General features: G+C 37.5%; 1 protein-coding gene and 1 non-coding gene across 2 annotated transcripts; both read right to left on the bottom strand.

Annotated features, from left to right (window-relative positions):
- Nucleotides 1–6491: 6491 nt before the first annotated feature.
- On the bottom strand, nt 6492–6598 carry LOC127099748 (small nucleolar RNA R71). The gene has a single exon (XR_007794222.1). It is a non-coding gene; the product is annotated as a small nucleolar RNA R71 (small nucleolar RNA).
- Nucleotides 6599–19898: 13300 nt separating this feature from the next.
- LOC127096083 (secreted RxLR effector protein 161-like) lies at nt 19899–20969 on the bottom strand. Its single transcript, XM_051034703.1, has 2 exons — nt 20904–20969; nt 19899–20342 (listed from the first exon to the last, which is right to left on the bottom strand). Exons 1-2 carry the CDS (start codon nt 20967–20969, stop codon nt 19899–19901), a joined length of 510 nt encoding a protein of 169 aa, XP_050890660.1.
- Nucleotides 20970–22719: the final 1750 nt, after the last annotated feature.

Raw genomic sequence — 22719 nt, 5'->3', positions numbered from 1 at the left:
TTTCATAAACGCGCCCTCTATTGGTGTCCCTCCATTTCCTCATTATTTTTTTGCTTCACTTTAGAGGGCGCTTTGTTTCAAAAGCGCCCCCTAAAGTGCGCTGTCTATTCCTCCTTATTTTTCTCTTCACTTTAGAGTGCGCTTCTTTAAGAAAGCGCCCTCTAAGGTGCGCTGTCTATTCCAATTTTTGGCGTAGTGTTTGTGTGTTTTTGCTTTGGAAAGCAAATGTCGCGGATAGCAAGAGTCGCCACCGACTTTTCTTTTATCCAATAAGGAAAGGTGGAAAAGAACAGGAAAGACCTTAATTAGATTTTGGGTTCGGGAGGTACATTATACAAAGGGAAGGTGTTAGCACCCTTTGTATCCATGGTTATCCATGGGCTCTTAATTGCTTGATCACTTATGTTTTTTTCTTGTCTGAAAAAGGTGTTTGTGAACTGTTTAGGAAATGTTTTGAAAAGAGAGTTTAACTTTGTAATGATTCTTGTACGAATGTATACAAAGTATTTATCTCGTTTAATTTTGAAAGCCGTTTAGAAAAATATACCTTGGCAATGATTCTAGTGCGAATGTATGCCAAGTGGTGATTTTCTAATAGAGGTTTTGCAAATTTGTGGGGTGTGAAAAATATTTTAAGTTGTGAGTCATCAATTAAGAGTTATACCTACCCAGGTCTTTATGGGCATTTCCTATCCTTATGAGGGTAAAACTGTCCTTACTATTGAGAAGCAAGTAGCTTTATCCTTTGGATGTAAAAGGGACATCGTAGGGTCATCGATTGGTCATTGAAGGCAACATTTGTAAGGATACCTTAGCATTCGAAGGGACGATCATCATTCAACCGTAGGCTACAACGAAGGGTCATCGAGGGACGAAATCATATATTCGCAGGTAACATCCGAGGGACGATGATTTATTTTATAGGGACATGATGATTTAATCGAAGGGTCTTTGCTAAGTGTATCCCCACATTCGCAGGACATTACCGTAATACCGTAATACCGTAAGGCAACAAAGAGAGGTCCAAGATCACATATTCAAAGGCAATATTTTATAATCAATTAGGTAATTAGGATGAATCTCCATATTAAAATCAATTAAGTAATTAGGATGAATCTCCACATTAAAATCAATTAGGTAATTAGGATGAATCTCCACATTAAAATCAATTAGGTAATTAAGATGAATCTCCACAAGGGTATCCCACAAATAAAGTGGAATACCTAGCAAGCTACCTTTTCCGGGAGTATGTGAACCCTTACAAAATTCAGCAAACAAGTCAGAATACCAAATCAGGGTGCAATCGAGAATTGCACCAAACAAAAGGAATATAGCGGTAGGAATGTCAGGCAAAATAACACATGGTCAGAATAAAACAGATCCGATAAGCATAGAACAGAACAGAAAAATCGGCGACTGTCACGTTCGCTCCTGCCTCGCCTAGCGAAGGCTTAGCGAATGCTCGCTACAGGCTCGCTTAGCGATGTGCTAGCGAGCGGCTGCGGGTTCTGGTTTTAATAACAGTACAATTCCAGAAAGCTCCACACCCTATGGCATCCATCACAGAAATTACATGGTTAAACGTTCAAGATATTCATACATACTTAAATTCACATGCAAAACTTAAGATATTTTTATAAATTCAATCATAACGCCATATGCAAATTAAGAACATAAAGCGGTAATAGTAATGCAAATCTGTTTGCAATTGAATTGCAACCTTGAATTGGCAAGTCGCTCTTAGGGTTGGCGCCGGATCGAGTTGGGCGGAGATAACCTTGGTGCAGATGAGTTTCCTTCAGGGTTTCCTTTAGGGTTGCTCTGAATTCTCTTGGTTAGCCTCCAGGGTTTGCTGTGTTGCTTCTGTTAGGGTTTCCTTGCTAGGGTTTCTGTCCGTCTGCCTCCGTCCTCTTTTTCTGAATGAAGCTCTGCTATTTATAATAATTTTTGTGACCTGATGGGCTCAGCATGAAGCCCAAAATTTTCTGGTATTCGCAAGCTTCGCTAGGCGAGTGGCGTAGCGAAGGGTTCGCCAGGCGAAGGATTTGCTCGCCTAGCGAGCATGCCAGTTTGAGTCATTTCCTCGGTTTGGCCACCTGTGAGCTGGGTCTTTGTTCTTTTAGGATCAATGCCTTGAAAAATAAGTTGGAGTGTCTTGAAAAATGCTTGTAATATTAACGGGCAGATTTTGGGGTATGACAGCAAGACCGTTATATACATGGCAAACCCTAAAACTAAAAAAGGGATGTATCAATTAAATGGGGTGTTAATCGTCATGTCAATATTTATTTCGAAATAGACCCATAATACACTACCATTCTACAAGATGTTATAGGAAGATACAACCTTTGAATGGACACTTGAATGTGAAACAAAATGTATCGAGCTCAAATAAGGGTTACCACACCCTCATTGTCCTTACAAAACTAAGGACTGATGATACCTTTTTGGTATATATGTATATTTATATAGAGGTCGTCTGAGTAATTCTACTGTAGAAGGACGAGATCTCCCATAAACCAGCTTACTTATTTGATAAATTTCTACGTATGACTTGAGGATATGGTATATCTTAATACAAATTAAAAGTAAGCTTATATGAACCATACAAAATTAAGAAAAAACACTAGAGACTCGATTCAAAAATTCTAGAACTATTAAGAAGCATGAAAATAAAATGACTAAGAGTATATTAACATAAAAGGAAGACATAATCCATTAAAATGCTTAGAAGCGACAAGCTAGACCGATGGAAATATAACCTACACAAGAATTGTCACATAGAGACATGGATGAAATGTCAACAATGCAATAAATATGCACTCGAGTGCGTGAATTTGACATAACTATGATTCTTGAAGCAACAATGTTGACACTAACACCTCTTAAGTAACCAAAATTCTACATAAAGAGACAACGAGATACAACCCTCATCTTTCATAAAATATAAATTACCCAAGCAAGTAACAAGCGCATAACCATTCATAGGTCATTTCGTATATATATAACCCAAAACCATTGAACCATATTGTGAAAACCAATGATGACACTCTGTCACACTATGTTTTGAGTATTTGTTTTCGTTGTTTTTAAGTACTTTTGTTGTTAATGCATTTATGTGTTGTAGATTTGTAATAAAGATTATGAAGATATGTGGAGAAGATCAACCCAATTCGAAATCATACAAATTTTATAGTATTTTACTATGAAAGTTACAATGACGAAGTTAGGGATGACTAACAAACCAAGAACAAATGAAAATAAGATAAAAGTTACAAGAAATTATCAATAGTGACACACCTACACATCACGTCAGCGCTATCAAGTTTCAAATAGCCAAAGGCGCGTTCATAAGCCAACAATATGGTATAAGCATTCTCCCAGATTTCTAAAACAGATGAATTGAGAAATAGCTACGTGATTAAATTTAGAAGCGAAATGATTTTCCATTGTTAAAAAAAGTCTATAAATTGAAAAATGTGTTTCGTCATTAGCGTTGTGATTTTTAGAGAGTCTAAGACATATTTTATAATCAAGGAGTATAAAAAACAAAGGCTACCACTATGATTCATTCTTAATCATTGTAAGCTTTATTTCTTGCTTTTTAATTATAATATACATGGATATCTTAAGTATGAGTGACTAATTCTCTTATATTGGGTTCCCCTTAGATGATTTTATCATTTTACCACGTGAATGATGTAATATTTATTTATTGTCTTTGTAATGAACCTTTGTTAATGAATTATATAATTTTATTTGAGTTTAATACTTTTTCCCATCTACGGAATATGAATAATTTGTTTATTTGCCAATGAGACATAACTAGAGACTTATACATCTGATTAATAAATTTATTAGGCTACGCCGATTGCTCGAGCTTTGATATAAATAGTCTTAACCCTTAGTCTAGTTTTACACACTAATAAGCCTTTGTCAGTTGCGATTAGCTTTTCCCAATACTTCGGGTTCGCCTCAGGCAAAGCGAGTTACCTGGATATCAATTCATTGGTTAACTATGTCGTGTAAAATAGTTTTCTTATTTGTGTGTTATAAAGCCTTTGTTTGTTGCAATTAGTTGTCTCTAATATTGAAGGGAAATCGTTATACTAAACGTAACCAAAGCATAATTTTCCCTTAAGTCGATCCTTACGAAAGAGTATGATCAGTGTTATAAACAATTACCTCTTGTGATGATTAAAACCTTTTACGCAAAATTGGATAAATAATTGATAACACTGAAATTTACCGTATTTTCGACTCCGATTTCACATGCATTCTGGTTGTTTTATTATCATTTTGTTGTGTTATTGCTATGTTTTTCTTTGTTTTCAGGTTTTTACTTTAATCGGAGCCCCGATCGAGAAAAGGAGCGAAAAAGAGCCAAAAACCCTAAAATTCAGCATTTTGTTCTTGTGGCCTACCCCATGGCTGGCGCCATAGACCCTGCCATGACGTGTCCAAGCTCAACTTCCCTCAACTTCCACGTTCCCCACTACTTCCACTAAGGCGCCTCATTTTGTGCTTGTGGCGGGCGCCACAAGAGGAAAGTTTTTCCCTCCCATTTTCAAGTTGAAGGGCATCCAAGTCATTTCCATCTTTTTACTTGCTTATAAATAGGAACTCGAATTCACTTTTACAATCATCCAAACTTAGAGCAGAGGCAAACTCAGAGCAACTTTGTTTCACTTAGGCATATATTCAGTATTATAAAGTGGTAACCGCTTCGCATTGGAGTGTTACCACAATTGTGTAATCGAGTCTGTGATAGAGTCTGTAATCGAGTTTGGAGCACTTTGGAAGGAAGTTAATCCTGCCACCATTTTCATTTCTGCTTTGCAGTTTATTCAACCCTCCTATTGGAGCAGGTTTTTATTACTTGTCTTTATCTTATTTATTTTCCCGCACTCGCTTTACTTTTATTTATTTCCTCGCACTCGCTTTACTTTTATTTATTTTCCCGCACTCGCTTTACTTTTATTTATTTCCTCGCACTCGCTTTACTTTTATTTATTTCCTCGCACTCGCTTTAAATTATTTATTTCCTCGCACTCGCACTACTTTTATTTATTTCTCGCACTCGCACTACTTTTATTTACTTTCCGCACTCGCACTACTTTTATTTATTTTAATGCACTTTTACTTTACCATGTCTAGCTAAGTTTATAAGGTTAGAATGTAAGGATCATAATTGAACCAGTAATCCGTACAATTGTTTGTAGAAACACTTAAGGGCTATTTTAACTTTCAACTTAAGTTTTCCCGCACTTCAATTCCGTTGGGTAAGATCGAAAGCCGTCCAACGTCTATCTAAACTTAATTGTTTTTAACTATTTCAAAAACAGCGAAAGCGCTTTGTTTAGTTCATTAGGAGTTTTTATCATTAAGAAGAAAAGAGATTTTAAAACTATTTTCGGACGCGTTTATAAGTTTAGAGTTTGGTTCGTGAGAACCTCTTTTGGTTAAGAAATCCAGGTTATAATACTTTTCAACTTAGTCAAGATACTATATTTCTTAAAAATAGGTTTACTACTCTAACGCAATGCGCGCCTTTTTATAAGTGACAATAAGAGGGTTTGATTAGGGAGTACAACTCGATTCTGAATACGCGAAAGCGACAGTTCTTGTTAAATTAGTTCTTTTCAAAGTAGGAAACATTGCCCATAAGTAGCTCTACTAGCAAGTACTTGGATTATTAATTGATTATGTGAATTACATTCGACCCTGTCTTTATTAATTAAATTTATTTCAATACTTTACTTTTCATTGCACACTCTAAAAACACTTATTTTGATTGCCTTTGATAAACACCATAACAATAGTTAACGATAGATTGACACTTGGTCTCTGTGGATTCGAGAATCTTTTATATTACTCTGACGCGTTCGTATATTTGCGAAACACCGCATCAAGTTTTTGGCGCCGTTGTCGGGGACCAATTTCGTCAAATTTCATTTCGTTGTTGTTATATCGTTTAGACTTAGGCTATTTCCTGCCGGTCAATGCGAAGAACTCGCAGCACCGGAAGTTTAAGCTTAGTATACCCTCTGGCGGAACGTGAACGTTACGCTCGCGCACGTTTATTCTTTCATAGAATTAAGAGAGCTATGGCCGAAGATCAAAACCAAAGACCTCTTAAGGACTTCGCTCAACCATCTAATGTAGAACCTAGTTCTAGTATAGTAAACCCAACCATCCCAGCTAATAATTTTGAACTTAAACCATCCCTGTTGCAACTAGTGCAACAGAGACAATTCGCAGGTCTCGCTACTGAGAACCCAAACCAACATTTAAAAATATTTCTTCAATTAGCAGACACTTTTAAAACCAATGGATCTTCTCCTGAGGCAATACGTTTAAGATTATTTCCTTTTTCCCTCAGAGATAAAGCCCTATCATGGTTAGATTCTCTTCCACCCAATTCCATTACGACTTGGGATAACCTTAGAAGAGTTTTTCTTGCTAGATACTTTCCCCCGAGTAAGACCGTCGTTCTTCGAAACCATATAACTAGATTTACCCAAAACCAAGGAGAATCGTTGTTCGAAGCTTGGGAGAGATATAAAGAGTTGTTACGAGCATGCCCACATCATGGTTTAGAAAATTGGTCAATCATTCAAACCTTCTATAATGGACTTCACTATAACACAAAGATGACCATCGATGCTGCCGCAGGCGGTGCTCTGATGAACAAACCTTACCCTGAAGCTAGTGCCCTCATCGAAGACATGGCTCAAAACCATCAATTATGGGGAGTCGAATGAGCGACAGTTGAGAAGAAGGAAGCCCAAGGAGGAGTGCATGAACTAAGCTCTATAGACATGATGCAAGCTAAAATGGACGCATTAGCCCTTAAAGTCGAGCATATGTGCATAAACCCGAATACTGTAGCCGCAGTTTCGTCAGATTGTGAGATATGTGGAACCAAAGGACACCAATCTGCAGAATGCAGTCTATTAAATGAAACCCACTTTGAGCAAGTGAACTACACCTAAGGGAACCCATACTCGAATACCTATAACCCTGGATGGAGGAATCACCTAAACTTCTCCTATAAAAACAATAACCCTATTCAAAATAATGCACCCCGAGACCTAGTTATCAAGCCCCTGGATCAAATCAACCTATGCAACCTGTACCACTAAAGCCGAGCCTTGAGAAAATTATGGAAAATTTTATCACCGCTCAAACCCAACAAAACAAGGAGTTCATGAACCAAAACATTCATGTTAACGAATTGATTACTCGGTTAGGAACCAAGGTTAACCAAATAGTTACTCATACCAAGATGCTTGAAACCCATATCTCTCAGGTAGCTTTAAACCAAGCCCCTCAGACTACTCCTGGAGGACAATTCCCTGGACAACCTCAACAAAATCCGAGAGGACAAGCCAATGCCATTACCCTACAAAGTGGGAACGCTTATGATGAGCCACCAAACCCAAGATTGAGTGAACCCGAAACTTATAAGGAATGCACAAAACCCCTGGACAAAGTAAAGGAACCAGAAGAATCTGAAAACCAGGATGGTCGAAAGAAAGGAGAAGAACCTAAAGATAAAATTTACGTACCGCCCCCGCCATATAAACCACCTATACCATATCCCCAAAGACTCAAACAAACCCAGATCAATAAACAATACCAAAAATTTATTAAAGTTATAGAAAAACTTCATGTAGAAATCCCTTTCACAGAAGCCATCACCCAAATACCTTCTTATGAAAAGTTTCTGAAAGACATCCTTACCAACAAACGTAGACTTGACGATCCGAAGCCTTTGGAATGTAATGCAATTTCCGAGGACAAATTAGCAAAGAAAGATAAAGATCCTGGAAATTTCTCCATTCCTTGCCTTTTGGGTAATCATGTCATCGAAAAAGCTTTTCTAGACTTAGGAGCTAGTGTGAGCTTAATGCCTTTAGCAGTTTGTGAGAGGTTGAACTTAGGAGAATTACAGCCCACTAAGATGTCACTTCAGTTAGCCGATAGATCTGTTAAGTATCCGATAGGCATTTTAGAAGACGTTCCTGTTAGGATAGGTCAGTTATTTATCCCTACTGATTTTGTTGTCATGGACATCAAAGAGGACAATGATATACCAATCCTTCTAGGTAGACCATTCTTATCGACTGCATGAGCCATAATACATGTCAAGAAAGGAAAGTTGACATTTGAGGTAGGTGACGAGAAAATAGAATTTATACTTTCGAAATTTCTTATGGCACCTGTGATGGGAGACTCGTGTTATGCCTTAGACATCATTGATGAATGTGTTAGAGAATTAGAACAAAAAGAAATTATAAAAACAATTAAGTTACCATCAACTCTCATAAGGGAAGATGATGACTTTAAGAAACCCTACATCGATGATAACCTTTACGAATGTTTATCCCTTACCTCAGATCCTATGCCATGCCCTAAGAAACCAACCTTAGAACTTAAGGAACTACCTAAGAACCTGAGATACGAGTTCCTCGATGAAAAGATGAATCGTCCAATTATAGTTAGTGCTACCTTGAGCCAAAAGGAAACGAACCAAATTTTAGACGTTTTACGAAGATATCCCTCAGCCTTAGGACATAATATCTCTGACCTGAAAGGTATAAGCCCATCCGTATGCATGCATCGGATTTCACTAGAAGAAGATTCAAAACCCTCCAGGGAACATCAGAGAAGAATAAACCCTATAATGAGTGATGTTGTTAAAAAGGAAGTTCTTAAGTTACTTGAGACAGGTATAATCTACCAGATCTCGGATAGTAAGTGGGTGAGCCCTGTGCATGTAGTACCTAAAAAGGGAGGCATCACAGTCGTGCAAAACAATAAAGGCGAACATGTAGCAAAACGTTTAGAAGGAGGATGGCGGATGTGTATAGATTATAGAAAATTAAATAAAGCAACTAGGAAGGACCATTTCCCTTTACCATTTATAGACCAGATGTTGGAGCATCTAGCCAGACACTCTTACTTCTGCTATCTAGATGGATACTCTGGATTCTTCCAAATACCTATCCACCCCGAAGGTCAATAAAAAACTACCTTTACATGCCCTTATAGAACTTTTGCCTACAGATGAATGTCGTTCGGCCTCTGTAATGCCCCACCTACTTTCCAACGCTGCATGATGTCAATCTTTGCAGATTACCTAGATGGTATCATGGAAGTGTTTATGGATGATTTCTCGGTTTGCGGATTTGATTTCCACAATTGTCTTGCTAACCTTGAGAAAATCCTGGAGAGATGCGTGGAGGTGAACCTCGTGCTAAACTGGGAAAAGTGTCATTTCATGGTGACCGAAGGAATAGTTTTAGGACATATAGTTTCCGGAAAAGGTATAGAGGTAGATAAAGCTAAAATAGAAGTTATAGAAAACCTAAAACCCCCAAAAACCATCAGAGAAGTCCGAAGCTTTCTTGGACACGCTGGATTCTACCAGCGTTTTATTAAGGACTTCTCCAAAATAACTAAACCTTTAACCGGACTTTTAATGAAAGATGCTGAATTCATTTTTGATGAAAAATGTAATGACGCATTTAATCTTTTAAAGCAAGCATTAGTATCTGCACCCATTATGAAACCACCTGATTGGTCGGAACCTTTTGAGATAATGTGCGATGCTAGTGATTATGCAGTTGGAGCCGTTCTAGGACAAAGGAAAGATAAAAAATTACATGCCATTTATTATGCCAGTAGAACCCTAGATGTTGCCCAACTTAACTACGCAACAACTGAAAAAGAATTACTCGTTGTAGTTTTCGCTATAGACAAATTTAGATCTTATCTAGTAGGAGCAAAAATTATAGTTTACATCGATCATACTGCCATTCGTTACCTATTAAGTAAAAAAGATGTCAAGCCCAGGTTACTCCGATGGATTCTAGTACTACAAGAGTTTGATTTAGACATAAGAGATAAAAAAGGCACTGAAAATGTAGTAGTCGATCACCTTTCTAGGCTAGAACATCTAAAACCAGAACTAGTACCCATAAATGATGATTTCGCCTATGATAGATTGATAGTTAAAGTAGAAACCATTGAAGATAATAACCTAGATCCTTATGAGCACCCTCAAAATTCCTTAGCAATAAGTAACGTACCCTGGTATGCAGATTTCGTTAATTACCTAGCTGCTGATATAGTACCCCCTGATCTTGACTACCACCGCAAGAAGAAATTCTTACACGATGTGAGAAACTTCTATTGGGACGAACCGCTCCTTTTCAAAAGGGGTAAAGATGGCATTTTTTGCTGTTGCGTTCCAGAAGAAGAGGTAAATAATATTATCGAGCATTGTCATTCTGCACCTTATGGTGGACATGCGAGCACCTCTAAGACATACGCCAAGATTCTTCAAGCTGGCCTATTCTGGCCTACCATGTGGCGCGATGTCTATGCTTGCATTGTCAAGTGTGATAGATACCAACGCACTGGAAACATTTCAAGACGTGATGAAATGCCTCTAATAAACATTCAGGAAGTAGAACTCTTTGACGTATGGGGTATAGATTTCATGGGACCTTTCCCACCATCCTTAGGAAACAGGTATATCTTAGTAGCTGTAGACTATGTGTCTAAGTGGATTGAAGTTATAGCTGCACCCACAAACGACACTAGGGTAGTAATCAAATTATTTAAAAACTATATATTCCCTAGATTTGGAACACCACGTTTAGTCATAAGCGATGGAGGATCACACTTTATATCGAGAATATTTGACAAACTTTTAAGAAAATATGGAGTTAGGCATAAAGTAGCAACACCATACCATCCACAGACTAGTGGCCAAGTAGAAGTATCTAATAGGGAGATAAAACAAATCCTAGAGAAAACTGTTTCTATTTATAGGAGAGACTGGTCTCAGAAGCTTCAAGAAGCATTATGGGCCTATAGAACCGCTTTCAAAACCCCTATAGGAACTACTCCTTATCAACTAGTTTATGGAAAATCCTGTCACTTACCTTTCAAATTAGAGCATAAGGCCTATTGGGCTATTAAAACTTTGAATTTAGACTACCTAGCCGCTGGAGAAAAGCGTACCCTAGACATTCATAAATTAGAAGAACTTAGGCAATCGACCTACGAGAATGCAAAAATATATAAAGAGAGGACAAAAGCCTATCACGACAAAAGAATAGTAAAGAAAAATTTCAATATAGGCGATCCTGTTCTCCTTTTTAACTATAGGTTACGACTCTTCCCTGGAAAGCTACGTTCAAGATGGACCAGTCCTTTCGAAGTATCCAAGATTCTGAGATCCGGAGCCGTAGAAATCAAGAACGATACCTGTAGTCCATTCATTGTAAATGGACAAAGACTGAAGCTCTACGAAGGAGGAGACATTCTGGCATACTACTCGAGCCACACCCTGATTGATCCACCGATTCCTACTACTACAGGTGTATAAATTCTAATCGTCAAGCTATTGACGTTAAACAAGCGCTGCGTGGGAGGCAACCCATGGTTTTTCTTTCATTTTACTTTTTCGCATTTATTTATTTTTATTTTATTTTATCATATTTTGCATTAAGACTAAGATTTGAATGGTTTGTATTTTCAGGATCACTTTCTTAACTTTTACAGGATGCAGGATTTCGATGACATGCACGTGGCCTATAGAGGTAATGCTCAGAGGGAGCGCTACATTGCTTTATATCAGCGCCCTATGGCACCCACACGTTATCCTGATCAGCAGTGTATGGAGGCACTGGGTATCGAGCCGAGTATCCGATTCCTTAGCCACCAGCTTCACTGGGATGAGTTTGCTGATGACTTGAGTAACACATATAGGAACCTGACTTTGGAGTTCCTGAGTTCATTCGACTACGACCCATATTCTGGACCAGATGGGTATGCTGCTTTCAGGCTTTTCGGGGTTGAGTACTCCTTCAGCCAGAAAGAGTTCGGCGACTTATTGGGTTTCCAGACCACTCATGATGTTATCCCGAAGACACCTATGGGATATTTCCTGGGTAAGGAGGTTGAGAAGTTTTGGAGTGATATATCGGGTCGCGGAAGCCAGGATCCATCTATGCAGCTGTCTCATGTCATACATAACCCTGCCTTCAGATACTTTCAGATGATATTAGCACATTCCTTCCTGGGAAGGTCGGATGCAGAGACACTACTGAGTGAAGAGGAGATCTTCCTATTATTTTGTGCATCCTAGTCTCGCCCAGTCGCATGTGGGAACTTCTTGTTATACAGTCTCAGCGGTATCTCCAGATCTACCGAAGGAGTCATCCATGTTGGCGGAATCATCATGCAGATTGCTATCGCTTTAGGTCTGTCTCGCAAGCTGTTACATCTTCGGACCTACTGTGGGTACACTACCATGAACATCGACTTCTGTTTGACCAGAGGGTTGATGAGGAGAGCTTCTTTCCACCCATGTCAGTTTCGATTGCTAGTCGACAGTGAGGCTATTCACTGTTTTACACTGCCAGATCCTATGCTGACCAGTGTGCATGATCCAGCGAATTGGAGTTATGCTCTGGAGGGCCAGGGAGAGACCGTCGAGGAACCGAGATCACCACCCATTGCTGAATACACGCCTACACCACCATCTCCCAGAATCACTGTTTTCTCTAATAATCTTTCATTGCAGACACCCGACATCCGCACTCAGATTGCTGAGTGTCGTAGAGAGATCGCAACGCTTAGACAGGAGGTGGCAGACCTCACTTTACAAATGGGAGTGTCTGATCTCACCCATGCTACTGAAGTCGACTGTCTATATCAGGAGATTGCAGAGCTCAAGCAAGAAGTAGCCATGCTCCGTGGTTCCTCTCAGGAAGATGACATCCCCACTATATGATCTCACCATTTAATCTTATTTTATCTCCTTTTTATATTTCTCGTATTTACATAACTCATCTTATATTATCGCATTTGGAATATTATATAAAATTTATACATTAGTATTTCTATTTTTATCTATATATGTTCTATGTTTATTTTATTTGCATTTTAATTTTTCAGTTATTTATTTATTTATATTTAATTTTTGTTTTTGTTTCAGTTTCATTTTTATTTTTTGTTTTTATCTTTATAAAATTATGCAAGTCAAAGATACTAGGAAAATCACAAGACAAATGCTATCCGGACCCCTCAAAGCCAAAAGACAAGAGAAGCCCAAGCCAAAGGACCAAAATCCGGCCCAGCCAGATTTTGCCTTGTGGCGTCCGCCATAGACCCTGTGGCGCCCGCCACAACGTTTGTAAAAGGTCGGGGCAGAACCCCTTTCTTCACCATTTTTGCAACTTACAACCTTCCAAACCCATTTTTTCACCTTGGAAAAACATCCTTGAACCCACAAAAAGCTCATACTTTTCTAACCACCACACCACACCACACAAATCATTATTCCAATTTCCATTTTCGATTTCATCCGTCGGATTTTGTAAAAATCCAACCTTTTCACAAACCACTTCATCTTCTTCATCACTTCTCAAGAGCTTTCAAATGGAGTTTAACGGATTCATTCTTCGAGGAGGGAAACCGGGGGATCGACAAAGAAAAATTATTGAACGGTTGCAAAATCGGGAAATCCTCCCGACAAGGTATGTTGACGAAAACTGTCTCTACACTTTAGGTATCTATCATAGCATATTTCATTTATTAGATAATTTAGGTTTGCATAATTTCTTTTCCAATAAAGAACCTACCTATGAGCGGTTGACAATTGAATTTTTGAGTTCCTTAATTTATATTGTCAACCCTAACACTGCTAGCACAGTTGGTACTGTCAAATTTAGAATGTTTGTTGTTGAATACCAATTCAGTACCGACGAACTAGCCAACTTGTTAGGAATCCCTCATGGGGACAGTGCTATTTGTGAGCCCCCTTTGGATTTCGAATGGTCTGTTGAGGTATTTTCCTTCTGGGAGCATTTATCAAACACTTCCATAAACTCTTTTGAAGGAGTTCTTGCCTCAATTATCCATAACCCCGCCATCAGAGTTTTTAGATATTTATTGGCATGCACTATTTTTAGTCGGGAGAATCCAAATAAGGTTAATGCTAGAGAGCTTCTATTTTTACAAGGAAGCCTCACAAATAGACGTATTAATTCGGTCCCGTTCATGCTTGCTCATATGACTTTAAGTTTGAATAAAGCGGGACCGGTTTCTTTTGGTGGATTGATTACATCTATTGCTCGGGCACTTAACCTGAACAATGAGATGGCTACCCTAGACCCCTTACCTCCTCGCACAATTAACCTAAAATTTCTGAGAGACATGAAATTGTGCCGCTCGAGGAGAGAAGGAGGCTATATGCTTATGGTTCATGGTGTAGCCATCCCATCTGTTGTTTTACCGTGCTCTAGACGTACAGATGTACGAGATGAAAGGAATTGGACCTTCGCTTTAGATGCCCCACCTGTTTTGGGTCATCTTCCTCCTAACATTCCTGATGAGGCGGGACATGACACTGATGATGAATATGATCGGAGAGAGAGATCTCCCGTACCCCGTGTGTCCCTCCATCATCCTTCACCACCACACACCGCACCATCTTCTTCTTCTGCAGGTACCACTCCCGACTTCTATATTACAGAGGAGATGTGGCGTGACCACATGGCTAGAGAGCAAAGGCGTGACGACCTACTCTCTACCATCCAGCAACAAATGGCGGATAACATGCGCTTCATGCAAGAGTCGCAGCGGAGGACAGACATGTCCTACGACACTGTTCTACAGTCTCTACAAACGATCACAGATACACAAGCCCGTTAGCAACACCACCACCGTCAGAACATGGCACTCATTGAAGCCACTTAGGGTACCATTTTAGGTGACCTTCGAGCAGTGAGGACCGCTCAGGATGCCCTGCAGGCGAGGATGGATCAGAGAGACCGTCGTCGTACCCGATCCCGTCGTCCACCTCAGGATGGCGAGGGCACTAGTGGTCAGCAATAGGTTGTCAGGTAACTCTTCCCTTATCTTAATTCGAAACATTGGGGACAATGTTCGATTTAAGTGTGGGAGGAGACTCTATCGTCTTTTCTTTATTACCTTTCTCATTTTTTTTCCTTTATCGCTTTTTCTTTACTGTTTTTAGATAGTTTATTTATTGTTATTTCCTTTTAGTTGTTTATTTTGCTTTTTAGTATAATGCATGAGTTTGACGAGTCACCAAATATAGTATATCTTTAGTACAATCCTACCTCCCCATACCTTTAGCCCCATAAAAAAAATTACAAAAGAAAATAGTGTTATTCCGAGAGTTTTCAGGTTTTAAAGACATGTTTTGAGTAAGGATGCGGTGACTTGGGAGAACTTTGTGAAACATCAGTATTATTTTAGCACCATAGACTTCATAAATATAGGAACCATTCCCGAAACCCCATATACCATGGCCTTAATCATCATTTTCGTATAAGTCCTCAGTAGTTTATCTCAGCAGTCAGCTCCGGCCTACGCATCCTCTATGTAGGGGACCGATGCAAATAAGTGAATGATCCAGAAAAACAAAAAAATAAAAGAAAGCAAAAAGGCAACTCCGGTATAGGTGACCCTCACAAAGTCATTTAAACCAAAGAATTGTAAAAAATTGCTACAAAAAGAAAAAGAAAAAGAAAAAGAAAAAGAAAAACTTACCCACTGTTAGTTGGTTCAGAGGTATCTGGCACTGAACTCGGTAGGGCGGATTACGATCCGATCCCCCACAACTACAGTTGGGTCCAATAAAAGGGTTTACACATGTTTATGTGCCAGAAACCCCATGCTCAGATCATAATCACTAACAGGCCATTCTACTATGAAGCATGTACGGATAACGGGCTTAATGTGATTGCGCCTGAATGAAAAGGACACAAAAAGAGATGAAGAGGCGGGCCTAGGTGTTATGGGATAATATGGGTTGGTTAATATAGGAATGAAGTTTATATCTGTATTTGCGGATTAGTGTCATCATGATACCCTTAGTTCACTCAGTTAGTACATATCACTGCATCCCGACTTGAACTTGGAATTTTTACCTGAAGCACTCGTTTACACAAATTTTCTTTTATGAGCTTTTTAATGTTTTGCTTGAGGACAAGCAAAGGTTTAAGTGTGGGAGAGTTTGATAACCCTGAAATTTACCGTATTTTCGACTCCGATTTCACATGCATTCTAGTTGTTTTATTATCATTTTGTTCTGTTATTGCTATGTTTTTCTTTGTTTTCAGGTTTTTACTTTAATCGGAGCCCCGATCGAGAAAAGGAGCGAAAAAGAGCCAAAAACCCTAAAATTCAGCATTTTGTTCTTGTAGCCTACCCCATGGCTGGCGCCATAGACCCTGACATGACGTGTCCAAGCTTGTGGCGGGCGCCACAAGAGGAAAGTTTTTCCTTCCCATTTTCAAGTTGAAGGGCATCCAAGTCATTTCCATCTTTTTACTTGCTTATAAATAGAAACTCGAATTCACTTTTACAATCATCCAAACTTAGAGCAGAGGCAAACTCAGAGCAACTTTGTTTCACTTAGGCATATATTCAGTATTATAAAGTGGTAACCGCTTCGCATTGGAGTGTTACCACAATTGTGTAATCGAGTATGTGATAGAGTCTGTAATCGAGTTTGGAGCACATTGGAAGGAAGTTAATCCTGCCGCCATTTTCATTTCCGCTTTGCAATTTATTCAACCCTCCGATTGGAGCAGGTATTTATTACTTGTCTTTATCTTATTTATTTTCCCGCACTCGCTTTACTTTTATTTATTTCCTCGCACTCGCTTTACTTTTATTTATTTCCTCGCACTCGCTTTAAATTATTTATTTCCCCGCACTCACTTTAAATTATTTATTTCCCCGCACTCGCTTTAAATTATTTATTTCCTCGCACTCGCTTTAAATTATTTATTTCCTCGCACTCGCTTTAAATTATTTATTTCCTCGCACTCGCACTACTTTTATTTATTTCTCGCACTCGCACTACTTTTATTTACTTTCCGCACTCACACTACTTTTATTTATTTTAATGCACTTTTACTTTACCATGTCTAGCTAAGTTTATAAGGTTAGAATGTAAGGATCATAATTGAATCAGTAATTCGTACAATTGTTTGTAGAAACACTTAAGGGCTATTTTAACTTTCAACTTAAGTTTTCCCGCACTTCAATTCCGTTGGGTAAGATCGAATGTCGTCCAACGTCTATCTAAACTTAATTATTTTTAACTATTTCAAAAACAGCGAAAGCGCTTTGTTTAGTTCATTAGGAGTTTTTAACATTAAGAAGAAAAGAGATTTTAAAACTATTTTCGGACGCGTTTATAAGTTTAGAGTCTGGTTCGTGAGAACCTCTTTTGGTTAAGAAATCCAGGTTATAATACTTTTCAACTTAGTCAAGATACTATATTTCTTAAAAATAGGTTTACTACTCTAACGCAATGCGCACCTTTTTATAAGTGACAATAAGAGGGTTTGATTAGGGAGTACAACTCGGTTCTGAATACGCGAAAGCGACAGTTCCTGTTAAATTAGTTCTTTTCAAAGTAGGAAACATTTCCCATAAGTAGCTCTACTAGCAAGTACTTGGATTATTAATTGATTGTGTGAATTACATTCGACCCTGTCTTTATTAATTAAATTTATTTCAATACTTTACTTTTCATTGCCCACTCTAAAAACACTTATTTTGATTGCCTTTGATAAACACCATAACAATAGATAATGATAGATTGACACTTGGTCTCTGTGGATTCGACAATCTTTTATATTACTCTGACGCGTTCGTATACTTGCGAAACACCGCATCAATAATCACCAGTGTTGAACAAAGAACAACGTCTATACTCAGTACACATGAATAAAATCCCTTTAATCTAAATACTAGTTGTTATGAGTGAAGACCTTGATATATATATATATATATATATATATATATATATATATATATATATATATATATATATATATATATATAGAGAGAGAGAGAGAGAGAGAGAGAGAGAAAGAGGGGGGGAGAGAGGGAGTTAAAAAAAATTCATCAAGTGAAAAAGCTTTTGCGCAAGAGTTTTATTTATAGAACCACTTGTGTGGGTTAAAAGCTAAAAAAAACCACTTACGTGCATCATACCTTACAGTATTCTTGCCGTACCTTAAAAATGAGAACATGACGCTCGCGAAACACAATCGCACGCTCGCGGGATGGACTAAATAGAGTCTCCATCGAACTTTATTTATTCCCAAAGAGGGAAAGGGAACATATGGGTTAAACCTATAAAAGAACGATTCTGATATGGTCGTCGCAACCAAATAAGTGTTCGAGAGTTGATTATGCAAGAGGAAGTTATTAGCACCCCTCACGGGAACCATTTGGTTAGTTATGTGTGTTAGTATTAGTTTGAGGTGTTAGGCTTCTCAAGTTATTAAAAGGAAAATGAATATGACAAAAAGGTTTATTTTTATTAGAGTGTGTGACGATACTTTTAATCTCACTTCTGCGTATCTCCGATGGCGATGGAGAACTCAAGGCTACGTAGTTTTTGGTAGAAAATGTTTCTTTGTCGGTCGATTTTAGTGAAAGTTATTTTGTATTAATCGACGGAAAAACATTGATTGCTACCCAAAACAAGTGAGGAGCAGGCATTTGCATCACATTGAATGAATTTCTACATATCAACATTCACGAGAAAATGTCACTTATCTCAACTCACACGATTGTGAACGAAGCATTGTTTTGCATCATCTCGAGACGAAAACATCTTTTGTTTGTGAAAAGGTTTTTTAATTAAATGTCAAAAGGAAAAATGATTTTAATGTGTTTGATATATTTTTGAGTTGGAAGTAAAATATTTATGATTTGCAAGCTTTTACGACTTGGGTGTAACACTCGGAACTATGACTGGATTTTACATCTAGATAGTTCTTTCCTTCCATTTTATTATGAAAAAGGTCAAAGTTATTAATGGTTAATCATTTTTTATTTGCTTGAGAAAAGAAAACTTGACGTTGGGTCAAGTTTTTATTTGTGATTCATGAAGAATGGTTTAAGAGTTTGAAAATGATTGAAAGTGGAATGTGTGAGAATTTGGGAGAGTGGAAATGGATTGAAGTGGTTTCATTTGATAAAATCACTCGTCGTTGGATCGGGCGCTTAATTTTTTATTCTTTTTTGAAAATGATTGATTTTACGCTAATCTTGAATTAGCAATTAACTAGCGTAATAAGAAAAAAAAACGGTAAAATTATTACACGTAATGGGAATGGGGGTACGTTTTGTTGAATAGAGATATAATAAAGCGATTAAAATACAAGTCCAACAAACAAGTAAATGCAAGCACAAAAAAGGAGGAGTTCATTGTAAGACGACCCAAGAGTAATCCACGGAACCGGAAACTAACCAAAATCGAAAGAAAACTGAATTTAGCGTTATGTTAAGCTAACTTACAGTGGATTCATGTTGGAATCACTTATAAGAAGTTGAGCAAAAATTTATGCATCCAGACGATTTTCTAAAGCTAAATTGAATTTAAACTCTGAAATCATAATGTAGTGAAATCGATGCAGTCATTAAACAAATTAATAATTAAAAGAGAAATTAATTCATTAACATATAATTAACTATTGGAAAAAATAGGTAAAAGCTGTTAGATTTTTTTCGTCAGCCTTAGGCTGGTTTATATAGTGAAGATACAATTATTACAATTGATAGTATTATTCGTCAACGTTAGCCTTAATGGAGAATAGAGAAAAATAAAGATAGTATTAAAGGCAATGATAAAACCGGAAATAATATATCCCCCCCCCCCCTCAAGTTGGTGCATAGATATTTATCATGCCCAACTTGTCTATCAAATACTCAAAAGTAGGTGTTGCCAAACTTTTAGTCAGGATATCCGCAGTTTGTTGACTTGAAGTCACAAAGGGTAGACATATGATTCTTGCATTTAACTTCTCCTTTATAAAGTGTCAATCAATCTCGATATGTTTGGTTCTATCATGTTGAACTGGATTATGAGCTATGTTAATAGCAGCTTTATTGTTAGAGTACAATTTCAATGGAAGCTCGATTTTCATCTTAGGTTCTTCTAGAACTATAAGGATCCATAATCCTTCATAAATACCTTGAGACATATCTCTAAACTCGGCCTTTACACTACTCCTTGCTACAACTCCTTGTTTCTTGCTCCTCCATGCCACAAGATTACCCCAAACATATGTACAATATCCAGAGGTTGATATTTTATCTGTGACTGAACCTGCCCAATCGGCATCGATGAAGATAGACACATTTCTTTCACCAGTCTTCTTAAAAAGTAATCCTTTTCCAGGATTTCCCTTCAAATATCTCAGTATCCTATAGACTGCCTCAAGATGTTCCTCGAAAGAGAATGCATAAACTGACTCACTACACTAATTGAGAAAGCAATATCATGTCGAGTGTGTGACAAATAAATCAGTTTCCTAACCAATCTATGATATCTCCCAGTATCAACAGAAACATTACCTTCTCCCCAAAGTTTAGCATTTGGATCCATAGGGGTATATGCAGAATGACATCCACTCATTCATGTTTCTTTCAACAAGTCTATAATATATTTCTGTTGTGAAACCACAATACCATTTTTTGTCTGAGCAAGCTCTATACCTAGAAAATATATCATGAATCCCAGGTCCTTGATTTCAAAGTCTACTGCCAATTTATCTTTTACTCTTGTCATTCCCACTGTATCGTCTCTAGTAAGGACAATATCATCAACATAAACAACCAGGACAACAACTTTCCCATCGTGGGAGAATTTTGTGAACAAGGTGTGATCAACCTATCCTTGGATGTACCCTTGTTTCTTCATGGACTGTGAATTTTTCTAACCAAGCTCTAGGGGACTGCTTTAATCCATACAAAGACTTATTTAGTTTGCACACATTTGATCCAAATTTGTTTTCAAAGCCCGGACGAATGTCCATATATACTTTTTCTTCTAGATCGCCATTAAGAAATGCATTCTTAACATCTAACTGATGCAAAGGCCAATCCATGTTAGCAGCAAGAGACAAAAGAAATTTTGATAGTGTTCAATTTTACAATAGGAGCAAATGACTCTGAGTAATCTATACCATAGGTATGAGTAAAGCCTTTAGCCACCAAGCGAGCCTTGTACCTTTCAATTGACCAATCTGAATTATACTTCACAGTAAACACCCATTTGCATCCAATTGTCTTCTTGCCATCTGGTAGTGACGTAACACTCAAAGTTTTGTTCTTTTCAAGAGTTTTCATCTCCTCAAGTACAACTTCCCTCCACTTTAGAATTTCTAGAGTAACCTATACGCTGTTTGGAATTTCTACACTAGAATATTTTAAAGTGAAGGCAGACATAGATGAAGACAAATTTGAATATGATATAATTGGACATGGGATGTTTAGTGCAAGATTTGACATGTTTTCTAATGGAAACATGATCATCTATATCAGGATACAAAGTACGAATCTCAGAAACAGAGATAGACTTACCTTTTCTTATGTTAGGAAATTGATCATTCCCCGATTCAAATTCCTGGCAGTGTTGAGATGTGGACTGGTCATTTCCTTTATGGTGCTTTTTCACAAAAACCTTTCCTTTCTAAGTCCTGTTTCCTAATTCAAATTTGTTTTGTTGAAGTGACCCATTATTTTGTGGCATTTCAATCAGATCATCATTATCATCGTTTTTAGGATTCTCATTGTTTTCTACAAGAGAAAATGTAGGTTCGGGTTCATAAGGTTGCTTACTCATAACAGGAGTAGGATCAGATAAATAATCATGGCCATTTTTTGTTGGTGCAGGTTTAAAAATCTCATAATTTTGTGATACTGGCAGAGATAAATTATTTAAAAAACTCATGTCCTCAATTTAAGACGAGTCTTCGTTTATCTCCCCCCTTTGAAGATGAGTGTCATAAAAGAAAAGTTTATTTTCAAAGAATGTAACATTCACAATGACAAACATTTTCTTATTTTTTGGATCAAAACATTTATATCCTTTTTGGGTTGGGGAGTATCCAACAAAGACACATTTTATAGCATGTGACTCAAGTTTTCCAACATTTTTATGTTCATGAACAAAGGTTATGCAACCAAAGACTTTTAAAGTCAAATCAGTTAAAACACGAGTACTAGGAAAACATTCTTTAAAGACATTAATAGGAGTTTGAAAATTTAGAATCTTGGAGGGCATTCTGTTAATTAAATATTCAGCTGTTAAAACAGCTTTGCCCCACAAATAATTTGGTACTTTATTTAAAAAAAGTAGAGCTCTAGCAACCTCTAGTAACTGTCTATTTTTCCTTTCGGCCACTCCATTTTCTTGAGGAGTATTATGACATGAACTTTGATGTATAATCCCATTTTTTAGAAAAAAAATCACTCAGGATAGTGTTAAAATATTCTTTGTCATTATCACTTCTAAAGACTTGGATATTTGTTTGAAATTGGTTCTGCACCATTGAAAAAAAAATCTTTAGAGCCTGACAAACATCTGATTTCCCCTTTAACAAGTACACCCAATATACTCTTATATGGTCATCTATAAATGTGATAAACCATTTTTTGAGAGAGGATGTACTTGTACGGTTAGGGCCCTAAACATCACTGTGAATAATAGAAAAAGGTTTTGATGGTTTATAAGGTTGTATTGAAAAATGGGAACGATGATGCTTTGCAAACTCACATGCTTCACATTTAAACGAAGAAAGGTTTTTACTGTGAAATAACTTAGGAGACAAGTGTTTTAAGTAATGGAAACTAGGA

This window comes from Lathyrus oleraceus, chromosome 6, assembly GCF_024323335.1.
Source record: "Lathyrus oleraceus cultivar Zhongwan6 chromosome 6, CAAS_Psat_ZW6_1.0, whole genome shotgun sequence".
Lineage (NCBI taxonomy): Eukaryota > Viridiplantae > Streptophyta > Magnoliopsida > Fabales > Fabaceae > Lathyrus > Lathyrus oleraceus.
The sequence above is the reverse complement of the archived record's forward strand: the minus strand, read 5'-3'. Positions and strand labels throughout refer to the sequence as shown.